Below are 23,568 nucleotides of genomic sequence, written 5' to 3'. Positions count from 1 at the left end.
CTGGCCAGCAATGCTGTCAATCTCACCACCTGACCTCAACTCTTGGCTTCTATTGGCTAATACTCTATCACTCCTCCACTGTCATTGGCCCTTAGGCAGCTAATTCGGCCGACCTGCAACCGTTCCTGCCTCCGCCGCCGCCATAGAGACCGGAACTAGAATTAGAGTCAGCACGAGAACCATAGAGTACTCGAGAGGACGGGCAGAGGGAACGTGACTTTCACGAGGCGGCAACCTGGGCGGGCCCGAAGTCCGGGGCTGTGTCCTGGCCGAAGGAAAGGCATGGCCAGACGCCTGAGCCGGGATTACCCGACGTGACCCGGGGCCCAATTACACCTTAGTTCCATATGGAGAGAAGGCCTCCCGCCTGCCCTGCTCCAAATATGGTCCTTGTGACCTCAGACCATGACTGCAGATGGAGCTGTCTTTTCTACAATGGCCGTGTACTCGCGGCCGAGCTGAGAGTTTCTGGAACGGACTTAAACGTATGCATTCAAAGAGCGTCGGTTTACGGCGGAGCAGTCACCTTGGGGGGACCACGCAAGCTATCAGGCAGCCCTTGCCCAGCATATGGAGGGCGGGGATGTACTCCTTGGGGACCTGCCTTCCGATCTATCATACCAGGCACAGGAGGACTGTCTTTAAGTATTCACGTCTTTTCGTATTGGCCACAAATCAGATTTAATTTCACCTTACGTTTATTGAGCACGCTAGACATTTTTCGTGCATCTTATTCCTACAACAGCCATGTGAAATAGGGATTACTATGCACGTTTCACAAACGATTTGTAATTGAGGCTGCCGCATGATGTAGATGAAGTCGTCCACCTTAGTTCGTTCTTTATTAAGCGTCTACTATCTGCTGGGTATAGACAAGTGCGCCAGTTGCTGCCTTCTTAAATTCAGTCTAGGTATAAAGGCAGAAATTTAAACATGCAACACACCCAACGCTCCAGTGCTGCAAATGCACAAAGCATTTTGGGAGTGGCGGTGGGAAGAAGGTTTAGTGCAGACTCCAAGCACATGGAGGTTTATGCAAAGGCGTAGGAGGCAAGAAGAGATGGGGTCTGGGGCAAATACAAGTAAAGTAGTCTAATAAGACCAGAATGAAGACATTTGGGTTATAGAGGTAGGCAGGGTTAAATTAGGAACATTTTATCTGAAACTTAACCTAAGGGCAATAGTGAGAAGGGTAATTTTAGAATTGAAAGTAGGGAATGGCACTTTTTTTTTCTTTAATGGCTAGGGAATAGTGAATGGGCTGCAGAGGGGCAAAAATGAAAGTAGGGAAACCAGCTAGGAGGCTAGTGCAGTAGTCCTTACCCCATTGGTATCATCTAGGCCTGTCAATTCCACCCCTTAAAGGCCTCCCTGAATCAGTCCTAAAAAATCTCTAAATGCCAATCCAGAGATTCTTCCTTCCTACTGCTGCTACTTTAGTGTAGGCCATCATCATCCATTGCTCAGAGCAGGAGTAGGCACTTTTTCAATAGGGGCCAGATAGTGTTTTAAGCTGTGCAAGCCAGATTCTCAACTACTCAAATTTAGAGCCTGAAAGTAACCACAGACAATCAGTAAACAAGTACATCTGTGTTCCAAAAAATGTAATTTATGGACACTGAAATTTGAATTTCATGCAATTTTTATGTCACAAAATATTCTTTAGATTTTTCAACTATTTAAACTTTTTTTCCCCCAACTATTTAAACATTTAAAAATCATTCTTATTCTTAGCTCACGAAACACTGAAAAATAGGGAGTGACACCTGGCCTGCCAACCCCTGGCTTAGAGCACTGCTGCGGCCTCCTAGCCAGTGTCTCTACCTTTCTTACTCTAATATTCCCCATCACAATATCCAGTGTTCTTTTGAAAACATCCATCTGATCACGACACTGTCTTACTTAAAATCTTTTAGTGACTACACCACCCACAGGATTGTCCAGATTCCTTAATGTGGTTGGCAGGACCCTGCATGACCTCTAAACTTACTTCCCACTCTTCTGTCACATTCCCTGTCCAACCTTCCAGGTGACCTTTTAGCCACTGCTTCCTTTGAGCTATCACATACTATTCCCTCTACTTATAACATTTTTCCTTTCTCCCTTCTCCTTTGCCTGCTTAACTCTTCATCCTCTAGGTCTTGCCTCAGATGTTACTAGGTTAGGAGACCCTCTCCTAACACACTGTACTGCACTCATATCTTCCCTGCCACACTGTGAGTTCCTGAGGCATCTAGCATAGTCCCTGACACACGATATCTTAATGTGTCAAGTGAATGATGTGATGTAGAAAATGGATTGGAGAAGAAGGTACTGGCAGCAGAGAGGTCATCTGGGCAGCAGCACCAGTAATCCAGGTGAAAAAGGTCTGCGGCAGCAACAGTGAGTAGGGAAAGAAGTAGGTGGATCCCAGAGCTGCTATTCATCTGTTCCAGCTCCAGGTGACTTTTGACTGTTAAAAAGAAAATATTTCCTCAAAGGCAACTCTGCCAACACTTTGGACATTTAAAAGTGTGCCCCATAGGCTTGAGAGCTTTTCCCCAAAGTGGAGTTATAAAGACACTTAGAATAATGGCAGCAGCACCTCTGAGAATAAGTAACGTTCCTTATGTAACTGCTTTGAAGGGATGGCTTCTCAAGCAGAAATATAAATTCTGTAATATTTGTCTTTAAAATGTTACTTAAAAGTATCATTACTTACTCATCCAATTACTTCACTAAACTCTCTTCACGCTCGGTGAACATAAAGATGAGCGATTTAAGAAACTAGTTTCCTTGTAGCCCCCTCTCTACCACTGCAGAGATGGTACTGAAGCACTGGAGGAGAAACAGTTCATGTCAAAATTCATCTCCTGTTCCAAGGTGGGAGCTCCCCAAGCCACAGTTCTCCTAGTCCCCCTGCCACCCTGAGAGCCCAGCGTGGTGACCACAGCTCCAGTGTCTACATTTAAGTGATCTGAAAGACAAGTGGTTTCATTCCAAGAATCTCCTCTGCAAAACTTTCACCTTGTCCCCATCTCTAACAGACTCTGGGCCCCAAAACATAGTTGCCTTTTCCTAGAAAGCCCTCCCCACCCTTATCTCCTGGCTAATTCCAACCAATCTGTCAATACTTATCTCAAATGTTGCCTCTTCCTCTCACCCCCAATCTTTCCGCTCTGCTCCCATAGCATCTTATACATACCACTATCATTCACACAACAAATATTTATTGAGCACTTACTGGCTACTAGGTGCTGGAGACGGCAGTGAAAAACAAACAAAAACGACCAAATTTCCTGTCCTCATAAGGGCTCCCATTCTAACACTCAACCGCACTGAATCCAAACCATGCCTATCCCGTCACAAGCACAGGCCACATCTTACTCATCTTTACAGCTCCAGTGCCCAGGACAGAAACTGGCAAAGAATGCAGGTGCCAAGTGTAATTGAATTCAACTGAATGGCCCATCATAAGAACGTCAGCTCAGGATCTCAGCTGCTCATCTTCCTTCCTCTCTCTGATTCTACCCCGTTTAGTTACTTGAAGATTTCTCCTCCACTAGATCACAACCCTTTCTTCCCCGTGTGCCCTGAATCCTGTTTACTTAGCTAGACAGTTGCAAATATCCAAACTATAGGGCCCTTGTATACCTCACCACCTTTCTTGTCCCCCAATACACTGAAATGGCACTTTTAGCCTGGTTCTATGTTATCACAGAATTCAGCTCTCTGCTACTCTGCTGCTGCCGTAGTCTGCTGCTAGTAGTTATGAGTCATCCCTGCCATGAGCCAGGAGAAAGTAGGAATGGGATAACATAGAAACTGCCTCATGAAAGGAATACCAGGGAACTCCCTTTACCTCCTGAACATTATACTCAATGGGATCTTTTTATCTTTTATGTTTTTATGTTATCCTTTTATTTCCTTTGAAAACAAACATTTTCCAATGCACGTTACTGTCTACAAGTTACCCTCATCTCCATTCTCTTGTTTGACCCTTTCGACAATGTTATGAAGTAGTATTATTATCCCCATTTTACAGATGAGGAAACCGAGGCTCTGAAAGGGGAAGTGAACATCTCAAGACCTCAACTGTTTAAAAAATGACTTCGGAGTCAAACCAAGATTTTTAACTATTAATAAATGATTTCCACTTCATCATGATCAAGACACATTCTACCAAATGGTCTCCCATCCAAAAATATCCCAAGCTAGTGACCCTTCACCCACAGGCTCTAGAACTAACCAAAATGAACCTACTGGGAACATAAGGCCCTGGGGCTTTGCCTTCTTTGCCCGATCAGCTTGAACCTAAGAGGGGACTGCTACAACTGCTTGTAAATCTGAGGCATCAACTCTACCTATCAAGGGCCTGGCTCTGGCCCATGCTGGCCTCTGGGGAGAGTCAGTACACTTAGCTGGAGCTAAGGAGTGAGGAGACAGGGCTATCATTACAACCATTTAAAAAGAACACAACACACGGTAAAAAAACAAACAAACAAAAAAAACCCCCAAAAAACCCAAAACCAAAAAAAAAAAAAAAGAACAACTTTATTTACAGTTGAAAACTTAAACACAAAATCTTGGCTTCTGAGTCTGTGATACTTCCAAGGTCTTTTGATCAAATGGGGCAGCAGCAGGCAGGGAAGCAAACACAGGGGCCAGTCCAGTTTATCTTACTCAAGAGCATCACCCCGAGCAAGGGAAGGCCTGCAATGGCAGATGTGGAGGGTCTGTGAGAGACGGAAGAGAGAAGCAGCTCAGAGGAACGGGGAGGGGACAGTCCATGAGAGAAGACACTCGCAGCTCTCCTCTACACCCCGAACCCTCCTTTCCCCAAAGAGCAGACCACTTTGATTCTTGCCACAGGCCAGACCTTTGGTGCCCCAGAGCAGAGCTGAGAGGCATGTTACACGGAACCAAGAAAGAAACTAATACTTACGGCCAATACACTGTCTCCTTTATTATTTACCCTTCACAACTCTGTGCAGTATATATTATTTATAATTAAGCAAAGGGAAAAACTAGGGTTCCAAGGGGTTTAATGGCCTGACAGTGATGGGGCTTCCTGGTCTACTTGGCTCCGAAGTCTGTGTGCTTTCTGCCAGACCTTGATTGCTCTCTGTGGAGCTCTAGAACAAAGAGCAATCCTTTTCCTTGAAGGTCTTGGTCCCAGGGTTATAAAGAAAGGAAACTCCACACCCTCTGTTTATGGCCTTGGAGTTAGCTGTCCTAAAAGAACAGGGTGAGTACACTCAGTTACTACTGTTCCCCTCCCCCCAAACATGGCCACACCCCTCTTCCTCCAGAGCACAGTGGGTCCTGGCCTCATACCGCAGGCTCAGACAGAAGTTTAACCCTGGGCCCTCAAGCAGAATGTACAAAAATGTATAAATGCACTTTACAAGTTGCGTGGTGCTCCGGGACCTAAGCTCTATCACTGACCAGGCACTGTGTTAGTCAGCATGGCCCCTGCCTCAAGGAGTTCTCAGTCTAGAGAAAACCAGACCAACATATTCATGATACACTGTGTTAAATGCTGTAATAGAGGGATGAACCAAGTACTGTGGGTGCACCCAGGAGGGGACCAGGGAATGATTCACAAACTGATGTTAGCTACATGCTCCTGGGAAGGGCTGGGAGGAACTAGGATTCGTTAAAACTACATATATACAGTATGTATTTCTATTATAAAATACATGCCCAGTGTAGAAAATTCAAGCATATACAGGACAATATAAACTGAAAAGAAAGTCTCTTTGCTATCTCTACTCTGCAGAGGTAACCATTACTACCAGTCAGCTATCTATCACTACAGTAATTTCTGAAAGAGTAATTCAAAATAAATAGCATCATGTTTATATAATGTACTACATCTTGACTTTGTCCCTTAATTTACCTTAGAAATCTGCCAACACATACAGATCTACCTCTTTCTTTTTCAGGCTATGTAGTATTCCATGGACGTGATGTATCTCTCTGTGTGTAAGGCCTGGTTACAGGGCAGGGAGCTTCGCCTTTGTACTGGAGGGACTGGAATGGAGCCATTCTCCCTTCCCCGCCCTTTTTAGCTGGCAGGGCTTCTGACTTTCAGGGCGGGGAACGGTGTTACATGCACAGCAGGCATGCAAATATTTGCTGCCACATCTCTGGTGCTCCCTAGATGCACATTTTCATGTGGAACCTCTTTGCTCTGGCCCAGACTGCTGCAGTGGACACCTCACTGGCCTCCAGCCTATCCTCCACACTGCTGCTAGAATCATCTTCTGAATAAGTAAACTCAATTACAGTGTTCTCCTGCTCAAAATCCTTCACTGGCTCCTACTGGCCCGGTTCTTTTTGGAGGGTCAGGCTACCCTTTGGAATCTCAGGAGCATGATGACCTCTCACCCTAGGGGGGAAAGATGTACACACTGCCTGAAGCTCACCCCCATCCTCAGGTTAACATATGAATACCTCAGCCTGCAATGAATCTCACAGCTGACCCTGGCCTCCTCTAGCCTCGCCTCTTACAGTTTGCTTTTCTTATCTTCCTGCTTTGGCTATATTGAATTATTTGCAGTTTCCCTTACACTTCCTGCTGTTTCCTGCTTGGTGCCTTTGCTCATGCCATTCCCTCTGCCTGGAATGCCCTCTCCAGTTTTAGCTACCCTGACAAACTCCATTCTTTCATGTACTCAGCTGAAACATCTCTTCTGCGGTCTTCCCAAACACTCCAGGCAGACACAGGCATTCACTTTCCTTCCTTTGTCTTAAAACCTCCAGTTCAGTGCTTTACTGTACTGTAATTGTCAGTTTCCCCAAGAGACTGTGAGTTCCTTTAAGGCAGGAACTGGGCTTTCCAAGTTTGTTGCCTCATCTGCAGTGTGGGACCTATCTTAATTAATGAAAGACCAGCCCACGTGCCACCAATGTGTCTTTCAGAATCTTCCTCTACAGGAATGTATCACATCTACAGGAAATCCCAGATTGGGGGACAGTATTTCCTAAACCTCAGTCATTCCAACAGCAGTGTCACAGCTCTTACCATATCCACCATCCACAGGTACAATTAATTTTTAACCTACTGACTATGTGAACTCGAATAACACCTCAGTGTAAGCTATAATACCTGTAAAATTAGGTGCTGTATAATTATATTTTTTCCTAAGAGACAAATGTTAAAAAACATTCAACCAGCACCACCTAAAGCAGGGTTACCCACATTTCTCTGATAAGAAGCATCTGAAGCAACATAGCATCCTGGATCCTACCTCAAATTCACTCAAACTCTTCAGGGGGGGATCTGGGAATTAGTAGGTTTAACAAGTGCCCCTACGTGATTCTCATCTTCAGGGAAATTTGGGAAACAATGAACTAAAGAAAGATCTCTGCTGCTTGATAGTACCAGGCTTGGGGATCACAGGGAGATTAGCAGGGCTGTCAGAGCTCACAGCCACTCTCTTTTCCAAGAGACTCTCAGGTTTTCAAAACAGAGGTTCCACGCCCCTGCCCCACCCACCCCCCATGCAGTTGTAAGTAGCCAAGAACCCAGTTCAGACTGGGTAGGAGAATCCTGAGGCCCAAAGTTCGTTTATGTATACCTAATCAAATTCAACGTAAAGAGCTTTCACAGGACCCACTGAGATAAAACCGAGGTTACTACACCTAGAGTTGTACAGAAAACTTCATTTTCACTAAAACCAAAGTCAGGACCTAAGGTAAAGCACAAAAGAAGTTGTGGAAGGAAGTTCTTCATAGGAAGGAAGTTCTTCACAGGAAGGAAGTTCTTCATAGGGAGGTACAGTTGATCAAGTGACTTCACCTATCTTCTGTCTCCTTCCTATCTTCTATTTCCAGTGACTAGGCACAGGCCTTAAATGCATGATTAGGTGATCTCTTGATGTGAATGCAGTAGATTCCTGCTGGACCAATGCCACCAAGAGATTATCTCCTCCTGGGTCTTTTCTGATTGGAATACGGTGGGTTCTCAATTAAAAGACAGACTGTTATTCCTCTGTAGCCTTGCCACTCCAAATCAGCATCAGCATCACCTGAGAGCTGGTTAGAAATGCAAAATCTTAACTTGCATCCAGACCCACTGAATCAGAACCAGCACCTGAACAAGATCTCCTGGTGATTCATATGTACATTAAAGCTTGAGAAATACTGCCTAGTAGGACTTAAAAACATCATCTACACTGGCTGTCAAACATTATTCTGCCCTCAAACAACCTGAGGGATCTGAAATACTCCTTTAGAAATCAGAGATGCTTGTAACTTCACAGCTGGGAAGAAACATGATGAAATGATATCATACTCCCAAATCTTTTACTTACTTTCCTTACTTTTCCTTACTTTCTCCCAAATCCATTACTCAGAAACCCAAAGTGGGGAACCCATCTGTGGAATGCCTTAAGGTCAGACTGCCACCTAGATTCCCTAACACCTTAAAACCTATGAGCTTTTAACTTGGTAAAGTTAAATGAGATAATTAAAGTAAGGTTCTTAGCTCAGAATTTGAGCACAAGAAATATTCAATAAGTGATATAACTGCTTTTACTGTATTGTCTCTAAATATAAGCTATGAAAGATTTAATTCTGAGCAAGTCAAGGTTAGAAGACTAAATTGGAGGTACCACATGTGGCTCTTTAAATTTAATTAAAATTAAATAAAAGTAAAAATTCAGTCCCTCAGTCACACCAGTCACATTTTTCCAGTGCTCAATGGTCACATGTAGCTGGAAGCTACCATAATGGACAGCACAGATACAGAACATTTCCACCATCACAGAAAGGAATGCCTACTGGAAAGTTCTGGTCTAGAGGGCCTCTGGAGCATCAAATGTTCTCCATGGAATTTGTTCTGCTTGGGGTTGTAGGCTAAAAGGAAGGGCTTTCATGGGGGCAAATGTTTACGTGACCTTTGCTAATAGCGGGTGAGGAGAGGAGGGTTGATGATCGCCCACCCTCAGAAAACAAACTCCTAACATGTATTTCCAGTAACTTTCTGTAAGGGTCTCAGAAAAATACAGAAAAGGCCCTAAACATAAAAGGATTTCTAAATTTTATTGTTTTTGTGATCTTCTGTCCTATGGTGGTGATCAGTGGTCAGTCTTTAGAAGGAAAAGGACTTATGAGCTCAACTTTAGTTCAGCCAAGAAACGAGTAGGAGAGGGAATGGCCAGCAGCGAGGGCAGGGGGAAAGCACGTTGAGCCTGGGGCCCCCAGTACTGGCAGAAAAGAAAGCTCAGAGTGTCAACTAGGCCTGAGAAGGGAGCATTTGGCTGAACAAGAGTCCACGTGAGCTTCCAGCACACACTTGTGCATTCCTGCCCTGGCATTTGCTCACACCAGTTCCCTGCCTAAAATGCCTGACATTCTCCCTCTCTATTAACTCATGTAATAAATTTTAACTGAATGCCTGTAAGTGCCAGATGCTGTGAACACAAAGTAAGTCACAGATGGAGGTATGCACAGTCATTAAGATGGTCTGGTATTTGACTAGATCTCCATTTGAAAAAAAAGGCAGAGTCCAGAAAAATAAATTCTAGATAATTTTGTAAGTATACAAATAAAACTATAGAAGCATTAGAAAAAATACAGAAGGCATTATGATTGAGGTAGTAAGGACCTTCTTAAACAAGATAAAACACAACACAAAGGAAAAGATTAAAAATTTTGATCTCATCAAAATTTAGAACTTCCGTTTAACAAAGGATATCACCAAAGTTAAGACAAGAAACCCACTGCCAGTTTTTTCTTAAAATATATTCTAGACAAAATGGTCAAAACATGTAAAGAACTAAGACTCAGAATGTATAATTATTCAAATCATTAAGAAAAAGGTAAAATAAAATATTTGCTACAAACATCTTATAGCATATTGTATCAGTTTTGTTTTGTTTAAATACAACATAGTTTTACATGAATGGAGGAGGAAAAGTCTTCCAGACATAAGATCAAATGGAAATAAAGTGATGAACAAATAGTATGATGCCATTTAGGAAAAACAAAACCTCCCAAAATTAGATGGGCAAAGAAAAGGCCCTATGGACATACATCAAACTGATAAGAAGTTTCCTCTGAGGAGAGCAGTGGGATGGAGATGTGGATGGGGGTGAGCGGTTAAGGGGGGGCCTTAACTGTTTTCTGTGAAAATTTTCATACTTCATTTCAGGAGATGATGTTGCTTTCATAACTAAAAATAAACAACCAAATGAAATATGTGAACCTTGATTGGATTTCTTTTTTTAGAGCTAAAAAAAGTTACTTTGTGGACAACTGGGTAAGTTTGAGCATGTACATTAGACAATATTATTGTGATTATGCAGGACGCTCTTATTTTTAGGAGTCGCTTGCTGACGTATTCTTGGGTAAAGTGTCAAGAAGTCCTCAACTTCCAGATGGAAAAGAAATGAAGAAAGGGAAAGGAAGGAAAGAAGGAAGAGGAGCAGGAGAGGAATGGAAATGGGAGGAGAGGGAAGAAGGGAAAGAAACAAATGTCAAAGTAAAATGATAAAACAATGTTAAACATTGGCGAATCTAGGTGAAAGGTAAATAGGTGTTCAATGTATTACTCTTCCAACTTTTCTGCAGGTTTGAAAATTTAAAAAAAAAAGAAAAAAAGAAAAGAAAGGCAAAGCACTACCATCCTTTACCTAGCTGCAAGTGATCAATTTCTTTCTTGAACTCTTATTAATCCTTAACAACATCACTCATACTACTAGTGATCACCTCTGAGAATGTGTTTTATTCTCCACAAGCTCCTAAAGGGTGGAGGCATCTTTCCATTCTTTCCCCCATCCCCATGCTCAGAATGATGCCCAGCACAGAGCAGGCAGTGAGTGACAAGTCTGGGTAGGAAGTGAGTCTATGTCGGCTGAGAAATGTGTCACATTCACCTATGAGGCTGGCAAATACAAAGTCAGGGGCTGGAACTGCAGCGTCGGTTCTGGCGAGAGGCATGATTGGGGTGTCTCCTGGCTGCCCAGGCTGGTCCCAGAAGGGAGCGACCCAGGGATGGAGCCAGGTCTTCCTAGCGGAACTACTGAATGGAACTAGAGTCTAAGAGTGCTGTCAGAAAGTGCCTGATGGTTTTCAGGTTGATACTTTGTGAACTATAAAGTGTTAGAAAAGCAAAGTGTCCTACCAACCCTTTCTCTTTCGATGCTTGCAGTGACCCGAGGAGATACGTATTATCACCATTTTGGCAGATGAGAAAACAGGCTCAAGAAAGGGAAGTGACTTCTCCCAGGGCACGCAGAGAGGAAATGGGCTCAATCTCGTGTCTTCAGGTCTAAAGTTCTTTCCACTAGACCATGCTGCCTTCTCTGGGGTCCTGACTCCTGCTCAAGAAAGACACACTTACCTGATTCAGTCTTCCTCTGGACTACATCTCTCCACACTGTGAGATCACCACAGGCAGCTTGGGTTTATTGTTGGGGCCTGTGGGAACATTCTAGGAGAGAAAGCACAGTGGTGACTCCTCCACTCAGACACTCCCCCACCACACACTTACTGATGCCTGCAGGCCCCTAGGCTAAGGACTGGGAGCTTACAGGCTGATCTGACAACAGTCTGCAGCCTAGCAGACGGGAAGAATATAACACATATCAAAGAGAAAATGTACAACATTTAGAAAACATCAAACCCATGACATGTAACAATGTAGTAAGTCATAAGAGAGAGTTGTATACAGGGTGAGGAAGCAACTAAACTGCTGCTTGCACAGGCCAGGGAAGGATTCACAGAACAGGGGATATTTGAGCTGGGCCCAGCAGGATGGATGGGATCCCACCAGGAGGAAAAGAAGGGAGAACACTTCAGTAGAGGAAACAGCATGAGCAAAGACTTGAGGGCAGGAAGGAGCAAGAGGCAGGGACGTGTATGCACGTTTAGAGGAGGGCTAGTAGCCTGATGGGACTAGAATGTGGAAGTGGCAGTGGCAGTGGCAGTGGCAGAAGGGGTCGTGGAGAGGGAGGCAGGGACCCGATCATGAAGGACCTTGAGTACAATGCCGAGGAGGATCTTCTCAGCTAGATGGAGGAGACACCAGAGGCCAAATCTCAGTAGGCACCGCACCAGAGAGGCTGAGGGCCCAGAACACTTGGGGGGTACATGATCTCTCCTCCCTCTTCTTCTCCCTGTAACTGAGGAGTGAAGCCTGGGCCTAACCAGAGCCCACTCATGGTTCTCCCGCTCCTCGACACGAGTGAGGTAGCACTAGGCCAGAATGGCTGAGAAAGAGGAGATCAAAACCGGACTCACCTCAATCTTTCTCATCACCAGAAGTCCATCAATGATTTTTCCTGTGGGAAGAGTATGAGCTGGACTTTATTACTCTCATTTGCACAGTACTTTCCAGCCTCCAAGGCCCATTCTCAGCCATTATCTCATTTGATCCTCAGACTAACATCAGAAAATTAATATTCAGTGGAAGTGAAATGTTGCCCAAGGTCACAGGTGGTAAGTAGCAGAGTTAGGGCTCAAAACTAGGTCTGAGCAATTGCAAAGCTCCACTATACCATGCTGCCTCTGTGTGGTATTTCTTAAGTGCTACCATCCCCCCCTCAGACACACCTATCGCCCAGGTGGTTACTCACTACATCAGATGGCCCCTTCGTCCTCCCCTCTAGCTCTCTAACCACAAATCCTCCCCACCTCCCATGGCTTCCACCTTTCCTACTACTACCCAGGACAGTTACACCTGACGAGCACTCTTGGTACAAGAGTCAGGGGACCGGCTCCATAGGAAGTTCCGCTCTGGGTGAACTGGGCTTGGACTAGGACAGGAACAGGACTCACCAAACACCACGTGCTTCCCATCTAGCCAATCACACTTAGAGCAGGTGATGAAAAACTGGCAGCCATTTGTACTGGGACCACTGTTTGCCTGATGGAAACCAAATATATTTGCAGTGAGTTTTCCTGGCCATGTCAGCCAAAGGACAAAACTCCCCAAAAGAGCCTGTAGCCCTGAGTCCTCCATGCTTTCTTTTGGCAAACCTGACTGAGCATCTACTATGAGCCAGGGCCTGAGCTAGGACCCAAGGATACAGAGAGGAACAGAATACACAATTTCTGCCCTCAAGGAGCTATATCCTTGAATAAATGTACATTTCTCCTACAGTGTGAATTTTTATAATGGGAACAATTGATTATAGAACCAGATTTGCTGTATTTAGTCCAAAACCAGTAATAACTGGATTACACTTACAAATTAGGCACCAGCTGAGAAAAAGCCTGTTGCCTGTGCCATAAGCTACTTTGTCTGAATGACTCTGTACTGTCCCTTAACAACGGTAATAAGAAAATTTAAGCGGCAAGAAGCTGCTATGTTAGTGTTATGCTAGAAAAAAGACTACATTTAATCAATGACATTTGCTTTTTACAGCTACACCCCAAATCCTTTATTATTGAATTTTATCGGTAAAAGTTTTTTAAATCAAGAATCTCAAATTCTTCAGCCATATCCCTTCCCTTTTCCTCCCTTGAAATTGTCTTTATATCATTATATTTCACAATACATTATAAAAGAACAGGCTATAATTACAATGCAAAGTAATCAGCAAACCCACATCATGTTTCAGCAGCACTGCCTTACCACAATGTCTGTGTAACTATGTGAGTATTTCAATGCATACTTACATTATTTTGGAAAATGGAAAACTGAAAGAACTAGTACTATTAAGAGCACAGGTCTCATCAAAGTAATACTACAGAGGCAACACTGGAAATCATTAGATAGGTCACTAGAGTTAACTGGATGCTTAATGGAATTAAATTGGTTGAGTCTGTGTTCAACACTGAAGGAATAAAAATGTATATGAAATACATGAAAGACATTGTCTAGGGGTAAGCTCTAATTAGGGATGTCACATTATACTTTAGAAATTCCCCACGTGAGACGAGGCTATCAGGGGTTTCGCACGTGTATGCAGGAACATCTCGCATATGAAAGCAAGGGACAGCCTGAGCCGGTCAGAACAGACCTACGCTCTGCAGTGAGGGCGGACTCCTCAGTGGCCCCAGTTCTTCCTCCCTCCCTCCCTCCCTTCTTCCTGTTTCTTCTATCTATCTATCTATCTATCTGTCTATCTATCTATCTATCTATCTATCTTGCTGCTCAATGTATAAACATTTATTAGCAAGCAGGCAGGAAAAGAGTCATACAACATGTGTTTTTAGCTCAGGGAACTCTCTGCCCTTAGCCACTCACTTATCCATTCTTCCAGACAGGATAGCTTACTGGTTTAGGGAATAAGCTCTGGAGCCAGATGACTGAGCTTGAATCCCAGCTCCATCACTGACTGGGATCTAGTTTAGCCACATAACCTCTCTGTGCCTCGGTCTCCTCATTTGTACCTATCTCAAAGGAATAACGAGAGAATTAAAATGAATTAATGCAAATAAAGTGTTGTTGAGTATGTGCTCAACATTAGCCTTTATTCTGATTATCTTTCAGTCATTCATCAGTATCTGTTCAGCACCTTTCTGTATCAGGTATTAAGGCTTGGAGATCAATGAGACTCAGTCCCTGCCCTTGAGGAACGCATGATTTAGTGGAGGATGGAAGCAAAAACAATTATGCTACAAGATGTGTGACAGCACAACTTAACTAGTGTCAGCCTGAAGGGAGCAGAGACCAAGGCTTCCTTCCATTTTCTGACTCCTCCCCAGATGCTAACATAGTGGCATGCAGTCCTCACGGCGATGATCCAAGCCCACTTAAGCCACTTCTGCGCTCTTTACCCATGCTTGCCCAGCCTCACTTTCCTAAAAGAGACTTATACACTCTTTGCTATGCTAGGCTCACCCAATTATTATGGCAGCCTCCTAACTGGCTTCTCTGGCCTACCCTCTCCACTCCTGTCTTCCATTCACACTGCAGCCAGGGCCTTTGTTTTAAAACACCAAGTTGATCAGCCCTGCTCAAAAAAGTGCATGGCTCTCCATATCCTATAAAATAAGGTCCACATACCTCATCCTTATTCTGGCATTTAAAGCCCTACACCCACCTGCCTCTCCGGTGGTCTCTACTAGTCATTCCCTCCCCCATTCACAACACTTTCCTCACTTTCTGTCCCTTGCCCATGCCACCCTGCTATTTCATGGTCACACATCTTTTGTCTAGCCAGTTTGCTTGACTTGAAATGCCATCTGGTAGAGAACTTCTTTGGATCCTTGCAGCAATTACTCTCATTCCCTGGGGCCCTCACAGTACTTTTACATACACTGAGGTACCCTCCCCTTATTACACTGATGGCATGAATTATACCATACTGGACCCATCATTCTGCATGTGCGATTCCCCCACTAGATGTTAAATGTCACGAGGCCAGGGATCAGGCCTGTATCCTCATGCCTTACCATGAGGCCTGAAACAGTGTATGTCAACAATCTTTATTTGATGAATGGCTGACTAGATGAGTGGAAGAGTGGGCAAGGAGGACGGAGAATGTGTGCATGTAAATATTGGGTTTGGGGGAGTGAGACTTGGGGCACTGAGAGAAGGAAATGGGTGATGACAGGAGGCAGGGAGAGGCTTGAAGAGTGAAAGAGAAGCAAGGTGGGAGGGGTAAGGGGAAATGAGGAGTGAGGGGTGAATAAGGGCAAGTGAAGGGGGAGCGAGTGGGGGTGTGTAGATGAGGGGCTGAAGGAGGTGGGCAGGGGGACGGTGAAAGGGGAATGAGATGGGTGAGTGGGGTTATAAATGGGAAGGAAGGGTACTGGGATGGGGAAGGAGGAGTGGTGAGTGAGCTGAAAGGGGTGACCAGCCAGAAGGCAGCGTAAACGAATGGGTGCTGTGAGAGTCCTGGTGAGTGGTGTGATAGAGGCGCGAACACTGGGTCTTGAAAGCACAGCTGGCTACATTCTAAGCAGCAAGGCTGAGTGCCCAACCACACGTCCTGGCTCAAACAAAGTTAAGAAAACACACATCAGAGTTCAATTTTGGTTCCCCAGCCTGCTAGTGGATCCAGCCCAACAAAATCAAACCAGATTGAGGAAAGAGGTGGGCAGTACAGAGGTGAATCCTGGGTCAAGCAAGGGAAGGAAAGCATTTGCTTCCATCCCAAGAGACAGCACTGGGCCTCAAGAGGGACCCAGAAGTCAGCTGGCTATAAATCTAGCCCAAAACCTTGACTGGTCCCAACTTACCATGGAAAGCAAGCCTGGAGCTGAGTGTCTAAGCTTAAAATTTTCATCTGCAAATGGCCCCCGGTAGATACTGGCGACTCCAGTACCATCTCCCTGAGCAGAGAAAAGGGAAGTGTTAGCAACTTGTGAGCACTGGCCCCTAGAGCCCAGAGGAAGCAGCTGCTGCACCCCAAGCCTCACTGCTTTAAAGTCCTCTTACTCTTTTTTTTTTTTTTTTTAATAAATTTATTTATTTATTTATTTAGTTTTGGCTGTGCTGGGTCTTCGTTTCTGTGTGAGGGCTTTCTCTAGTTGCGGCAAGCGGGGACCACTCTTCATCACGGTGCGCGGGCCTCTATCGCGGCCTCTCTTATTGCAGAGCACAGGCTCCAGGCGCGCAGGCTCAGTAGTTGTGGCTCACGGGCCTAGTTGCTCCGCGGCATGTGGGATCTTCCCAGACCAGGGCTCGAACCCGTGTCCCCTGCATTGGCAGGCAGATTCTCAACCACTGCGCCATCAGGGAAGCCCCAAGTCCTCTTACTCTTGCAGGTCACTTTGGGAGCCACACCTCTTTGACCCTATCTTGCAATCAAAGCAAGCCCCATCCAAGGAACGTGCAGCCCACAACCTGGCCAGGGCATCTCATGGGCTGGAAAAAAGACAACAGGTCACAGCTGGGCCTCTAGAAAGATAGGCTAAGACACAAGCAAAGCAGAGGACACCAGTACAGTGATCACATACATAATCGATGCCTCGATGCCCTTCCCAAAGACTCTCATGCCTGCAGTCATATAAGAGAATCTATTTAACTGTCTATGGCTCCACTCCCCCAACTATGCAGGTGGGTGGGCTCTTGGAAGTGTAATCTATACAACAGGACACCACCCTCCTGGTCAAAGTTGAAGTCAGGGGAGGTCCAGGGGAAGATGCCTAATTCATGCAGGGCCAACTAGAGTTCCTTCTCTGGCAAACATGAAGTAGAATAGCTGCTCTCTTGAGGGTGAACTTGTATCATGTAAACCTGGAAGCTGGAGATAACTATCTTCTTTAAGGTGGACTGGAGAAGAGAAAGAGAAGGCAACATATGTGTAGAGAGTGCTAGAGAAACAGAGAGAAGGGACTCATTGGTTCTGTGGCTCTCTAGTTCCTACATCTATTTCTTCCTTTGGGTTCCAGGAAACACCTTGTCATAAATCCCCAATTTATGCTTAAACTAGCTCTATTTGTGTTATCTCTTTGCTCTTCCAGTAACTCTGTGGAACAAGCATTATCATCTTCCCCATTTTTCAGGTGAGCAAACTTAAGTCAGGGTAATAAAGCAACTTGACCAAGGCCATATTTGCAGTACCTTAAATAGAATCCCTGGGGTTTAAAGGTAATATCAAGAGAGTGCCAAAAGACCAATCTCTCCCAGCCAGTTAGTAAAGAAAAAGAATATTAGGACTTCCCTCGTGGCACAGTGGTTAAGAATCCGCCTGCCAATGCAGGGGACACGGGTTCAAGCCCTGGTCCGGGAAGATCCCACATGCCGCGGAGCAACTAAGCCTGTGCGCCACATTTGAGCCTGTGCTCTAGAGCCTGCGAGCCACAACTACTGAGCCTACGCGTCACAACTACTGAAGCCTGCGCACCTAGAGCCCGTGCTCCGCAACAAGAGAAGTCACTGCAATGAGAAGGCCACACACCGCAAGGAAGAGTAGCCCCCGCTCACCGCAACTAGAGGAGAGTAGCCCCCGCTTGCCTCAGCTAGAGAAAGCCCGCACACAGCAATGAAGCCCCAACGTAGTAAAAAAAAAAAAAAAAAGAATATTGGGTACATGATGGAATGTGGAAACACTGACCTAGTGTAGAATCAAGGCGCCCTTACTGGAGCAAAGACTACTAAAGGGAATTAACATAAGCCAAGGAAGAAAAGAAAACTCAAATCCAAATCGTTATTTGACTAAAAATTATTGGGACTTTCCTGGTAACACAGTGGTTAAGAATCCGCCTGTCAATGCAGGGGACATGGGTTCGAGCCCTGGTCCGGGAAGATCCCACATGCCGTGAAGCGACTAAGCCCGTGCACCACAACTACTGAGCATGCGCTCTAGAAACCGTGGGCCACAACTACTGAGCCCGCGTGCCACAACTACCGAAGCCCGTGCGCCTAGAGCCCGTGCTCCGCAACAAGAGAAGCCACCGCAGTGAGAAGCCCGCGCACCGCAACAAAGAATAGCCCCTGCTCGCTGCAACTAGAGAAAGTCTGCGTGCAGCAACGAAGACCTAATGCAGCCAATAAATAAATAAATAAATAAATAAATAAATAATAAATTTATTTAAAAAAATTATCAATAAAACCAAGCTCTGTATAGTGGAAAGACTGGATTTGAGTTTCAGAACTATCATTATTGAGCTGGGGAAGTCACTTCCTATCTCTGAGCCCCAGTTTCCTCAACTATCAAGTGAGGATGAAATCACCTACTCCTTATACCATTGCCATAAAGATCCAATTAGTGTCTATGAGAAAAGTGTTTTGCAATCCATACAGCACTATGTAAATGTAAGCTATTACACCTTTAACTCCACATAAATACATACATACATACATACAGAAGGAAAACATGTTCATTTCCAATTTCCCAATAAACCTAGAGAACAGAACAGTTACCGCATCATTCTCTATATAATCATACTATTTATTGCACTCCAGAAGCCACAGTAGGGAAAATGACAAAATTAATTTGTAGGGCAAACAAGAGAAAGCAACTTAAATCTTCAATAACAGTGGGTTGATCAAATAGATTCATTGTCTATTCATAACAGAATATTACGTAACTATTAGAAAGATTGTTTTGGAAGAAGACAATGACAAGGGAAAATGCAGACAATTATCAAGCACAAAAAAGTTAAAACACACATATGATCTTAAGTCTGTTAAAAATAATATTTGACACACATATATATGCAATGATAAGACAGGCAGCTTTAAACTAAAATGCCAAGAGTATATTCCTTGGGAGGCGAGATTCCTTGAGAGATGATTTATTTTCATTTTTGTACTTTTCTTGTGCAATCAGAAAAAAACCAAAAACAAATATTATTAAAACAAACAAATATTCTTGGTCCAACTTTAGAAGGTCTCAAATCCTGCTTCTTCTGCCTCTTGCTCATTCCATTTTTTCTGCCCTAGGGGTAGCTCTGAGTAATTGCTTCTCTCTGACACTCAGCCTTCTGGCTGACCAACTGCTATCTAACCCTGGGGCTAGCAGCTAGTGATCAAATGTGCCTGGCAAAGATTCTGGCAATGACCCGTAAGAAGCTGGTCCTGTCCCTGCTAAGACAATATGGCAATATAGGAGCCTGTGGGAAGAAAGGAAAGAAGGCAGAGAATAGCTTTTCAGCCCTCTTACCAGCCAATAAAAAAGTATATGGTCACCCCAAGCCCTACTATGATCAGTTGTGACCAGGTGTTGCAAACTTAAATGCCTACAGGGGCAGATGACATAAATAAGGGAAGCAAAAGGTTTAATAATAAGGACACACCGTGTCTAAAGGGAGCAGTTACTTGACTCCAACCAACTGCTGCTGCATGAGGAACACAGGCCTCATGTACACCTACTTTCCGTATGTTAGAGAGAAAATTTTTCGGTTAAAATCTCCCAGTTTTGCGACATCAAACAGATAAAACAAAACAGATCTGTTTTTGATTCAGCCCCAAATTTGCCACTTTGTAAACTTACCTAGATAGGAAAGAGAGAGATCTTAAAAAACTCCTAAGAGTCAAACTAAATTTACATATAAAGGAGAAAGAATGTCTCCCAGATCCAAGAAAACAGCATCATGACTAACCAAATGATATTAGTAAGAAAGATCATGCACAGAAGTGGGTGGGTAAGGAGAAAAGTGGGCTTAAGAAAGCATAAATGTGGTTTATTCAGCACCTTCCAAGGTTGGAGGAAGCGGAGGAGGCTTGATATGGGGATACATACAGTCTCATCACAATAAAGTCACGCTTAGCAGTGAAGGATTAGTTCATTGGGCTCTCCCAGTGAATAGGGAAAACATCCTTCCAGAACTCTCTTGCTCTGATTCCTTTCCCACTAATGAACTTCTGATTAAAAAAAACTCAGCTTTCCAGAAGTGGACAGGAAAATGGGGCATAAGCATTTAGCTCACTGGAAAGGGACTTAACAACCATTTAGAAAAAACAAATTGCATCCAATTTCTAGCTAAATTCTATGTGGCCAATTAATTTGGGTCTGTCATGGATCATCTACTGGTATGCTGGGAAAGTTCACTTTCTGGCCCTCAAGGGCTGAGATTTGGAAGTCAGTGACTCAAAGTGCTGATATCTGTCATCTAGTGATGCAGTGAGTAGTAGCCATCGAAGGACATTCCCATCCCCACCCTCTCCCCATCAAACTTGGCCATTGTTCTCAAGCCTTAAGACTGGGTCCCTGAAGTAAAAACAGCAGCAGCTGCAATAACAACAAAAAACCAAACGTGTAAGTCCTTAATAGGCAAGGAACAATACTTACATTAACAAAATCTCCACCCTGAATCATGAAATCTTTTATGACCCTGAAACAGAGAACAAAGCATCCTGAGAGAAGATTCTGTAGTTTAGAATAACATTGATTTCAAAATATAATGTTTATCACTTTGGCTTTTAGTAAGTCTTCAAATCAGTTGCTGAGTTCACAACAACATCCCTTCTCAAGATCTAAGAATTATCCTCCATTTTGTTTCCTAAAAGCCCCCCAGTATGGCTTGCCAAAGGCCTTACCTGTGGAAGGTGCTCCCTTTGTATCCTATTGGAACCCCATCTTTTCTATAACCAAAAAGAAAGAGACTTGGAATGATGACAGGTAATCATAGTCCTTTCCAGTTTACCACACACCTGAACCAAAGAGACTCTCCTAAAGATGGTCAGAGAAGAGAGATAAAGAAGGCAAATGAACTGAGGATAGACCCGTGGGGGATTACCTTCTATTACTGCCACCAGCAATCATTCAAGGTCTGCCGGTGGTTCCCCAGTACCCTCACTGCAGCCCCAGGACACCCCTCAGGAGAAAGCAGAGAACTCAACCACGTCTGAGACTGACCTGAACTCTCCAGTGCAGAACTGCCTGAAAGGGAAAGGAGTGAATGATTCAGTCACCATGGCATCACAGTTGTGAGCGCTCCTAACCTCGGAGGGGAGGGCACAGACATCGGCGCTAGCAAGCCCACCTACCGGCTAGTCAGATGTCCAGACACTCAGGCATACAGATTAACAACATAAATTGACACGGGAACAGTCAAGACTATTCAGAGCGATACCCAGAGGAATCAGATCTCAAGGGCAGTGAGTGGACGGACTGAGGCAGGCAGACGATTCCACAGACTGTGGCCCAGCTTCTGGTTTAGTTAATCTAGCAAAGCTGGAACATCTCCTTACCTAAAATTCTCGGCCGTCTTAGGCACAACGTCTGCAAAGAGCTCGATCTTCATGCGGCCAACTTCCTGCAACCGGCGGGAGACGGTCAGAAAGCCCAGTCCAATCCCGTGAAGGCCTCACCGAGCAGGGAACCCTCCCTCCCACATGCCGCTTGATCTCTCCCACTTCCGCCTCCATAGCCTACCCTTGCTTTCCACCCAGTCCCTCCGCAAGCGGGGCGCCACGACGGGCAAGACTCCTCCTCTTTCTCCCTTCCTCCCCAATCCCGACCCGCAGGTCAGTATGTTCTGGTCCAATTCCACTTTCTGGCTTTCCGAGTCCGTTACCCCTGGGGAGGGGATGAAATCTGCCTGTCAGACCCCGTGCACTTTCCCTTCGGCGCTGGGCTGGGTGGCTGCCAGGACCTCACCTGGCCGCCAATGCTGACATCAAAAAACACCACGGGATTGACAGGGCTTGAATTTGCCACCGCCATGGCTCCGACCCGGAAGCAGAAGTCGGGAGCGTGGGGTTCCGGCGAACCTAGTCCCTGCTCTGAGGGTTTCGTCTCCGGCGCAGGCGCAGGCAAAGCCGACCGAGGCCAGGCCCCGCCCCCGGAAGTTCTCCGCCTCCAGCGCCAAACTGGGCGCTGCGTGGGTGGCCAGCGCCTCTTTCCTTACTGACCACCCGGACGTCAGCCAGCTGTTAGCTCACCTGACTCTCCCTGGGTGCTGAGCCGGGAGGAAGAACTCGGCATTTTTTGCTCAAGGTCAGCGGATATCCCACTCACTTGGCTACACTAAGTACAGTACAAATTATTCTCGCTCAGGCTAGGGGGCTTGGACCTAGGCAGTCTTCAGGGTCCATATCAGCCTTTGAAATTAAGACCTATGTGAACCGTCATACGTGCGGTTTTCTACCCCTGTCCACTAGTGTGGAGCCCCACGGAAGCAAGAACTGTGTTCATCCTCAGCGCTTAGAAGAGCCTGGCGTATCAGGCTTGTTCAGTAAATACTCAGCACTTCCTTGAAGTCAGGACGCTAGGATTTTAATTCCAGTTCTGCCTCAGGCTTCTGCTTTCAGTCACCTCCAAATCATTTACCACAGAGCACCTAGAGCTTTTAAAATAAATCTGCTTATAAATCACTCCTGATTCCCCGTATTTAGCATAAAATCCAGTTTCTTACATAAAAGGCCTACCTTACATTATCTGGCCGCCACCTTCTTGGGACTCTGGCCTTCTGTTCCTCGAGGTCACGGAGTTCCCATACTCTCTTTAGGGCCTTGGTACTAGCTGTTAACCGTCTTTAATATTCTTCTAGATCTTAATGGGGATGGGGAGTGGTCTTGTAGCTCAGATATCACTCAGGAACATTGCACCCAATCTAAAGTAGCCCACCATCACACTTTCAGATACATTACTGGTTTATTTTCTTCATGCCGTTCACCATCCAAAATTATATGGTTTCCCCACCTCACCTGCAGCCTCACACACATTTAACTCCATGAAAATGAAACCGAGTCCCCCTAAACCTGGTTCCTGTGCCAAGCTTATGAATAACCTATCCAAACCTTTATTCCCTTTCTTGTCCACCTGTTTCCATGAAGACTGAGGAGTACCAAAGAAAAGGCGGGGCCAAAACTGAGCAGGACCCTGCAGGACACTCCCGTGTACAAAACCCTCTCCGTGTACCCCATTTCTTGTTTGTAGAAAAAGGCTTCAGCCTTCTAGACCTTCCCTGAGTTACAAAGAGCAGATTCAAGCAGATACTAATTAAGGAAGTGAGGGAACGCAGAAACAAAGGAAAAGCAGTCAAAAAGTTATAGTTCAATCACTTTGCTGCACACCTGAAACTAACACAACTTTGTTAATCAACTACACTCCAATAAAATTTTTTTAAAATTACAGTTCAGTGATAAAACAGAGTCCTAGTTCCTTCTCATGGGATATACATAACAATCTGACACAGAAATTTTGAGTTCTGTAGGAATTAAGGCCCCCACCTAGGTGGAGGATGGTAACTACCTTCTGAGACTCCAGACTGGTGGGAACTAGAAGGTTGAGG

At 44.9% G+C, this 23,568-nt stretch overlaps 1 protein-coding gene across 7 annotated transcripts; it reads right to left on the bottom strand.

Moving 5' to 3' along the window:
- Positions 1 to 4,514: 4,514 nt before the first annotated feature.
- On the bottom strand, positions 4,515 to 22,065 carry PPIH (peptidylprolyl isomerase H). 7 transcript variants are annotated; one of them, XM_007164649.2, is made up of 10 exons: positions 21,933 to 22,065; positions 21,524 to 21,588; positions 21,189 to 21,212; positions 20,870 to 20,914; positions 20,622 to 20,664; positions 16,123 to 16,215; positions 12,769 to 12,856; positions 12,232 to 12,272; positions 11,333 to 11,422; positions 4,515 to 4,715 (listed from the first exon to the last, which is right to left on the bottom strand). In XM_007164649.2, the coding sequence occupies exons 1-9, from the start codon at positions 21,996 to 21,998 to the stop codon at positions 11,354 to 11,356; spliced, it is 534 nt and encodes a 177-aa protein (XP_007164711.1). In that variant the 5' UTR covers positions 21,999 to 22,065; the 3' UTR covers positions 4,515 to 4,715; positions 11,333 to 11,353. The 7 variants fall into 7 exon arrangements, with proteins under 7 accessions (XP_007164711.1, XP_007164713.1, XP_007164716.1 ...); XM_007164651.2 differs by having other exon boundaries at positions 4,515 to 4,692; XM_057556380.1 differs by lacking the exon at positions 4,515 to 4,715 and adding an exon at positions 4,722 to 5,214.
- Between the last annotated feature and the right edge of the window lie 1,503 nt (positions 22,066 to 23,568).

This window comes from Balaenoptera acutorostrata, chromosome 1 (genome assembly GCF_949987535.1).
Source record: "Balaenoptera acutorostrata chromosome 1, mBalAcu1.1, whole genome shotgun sequence".
Lineage (NCBI taxonomy): Eukaryota > Metazoa > Chordata > Mammalia > Artiodactyla > Balaenopteridae > Balaenoptera > Balaenoptera acutorostrata.
The sequence above is the reverse complement of the archived record's forward strand: the minus strand, read 5'-3'. Positions and strand labels throughout refer to the sequence as shown.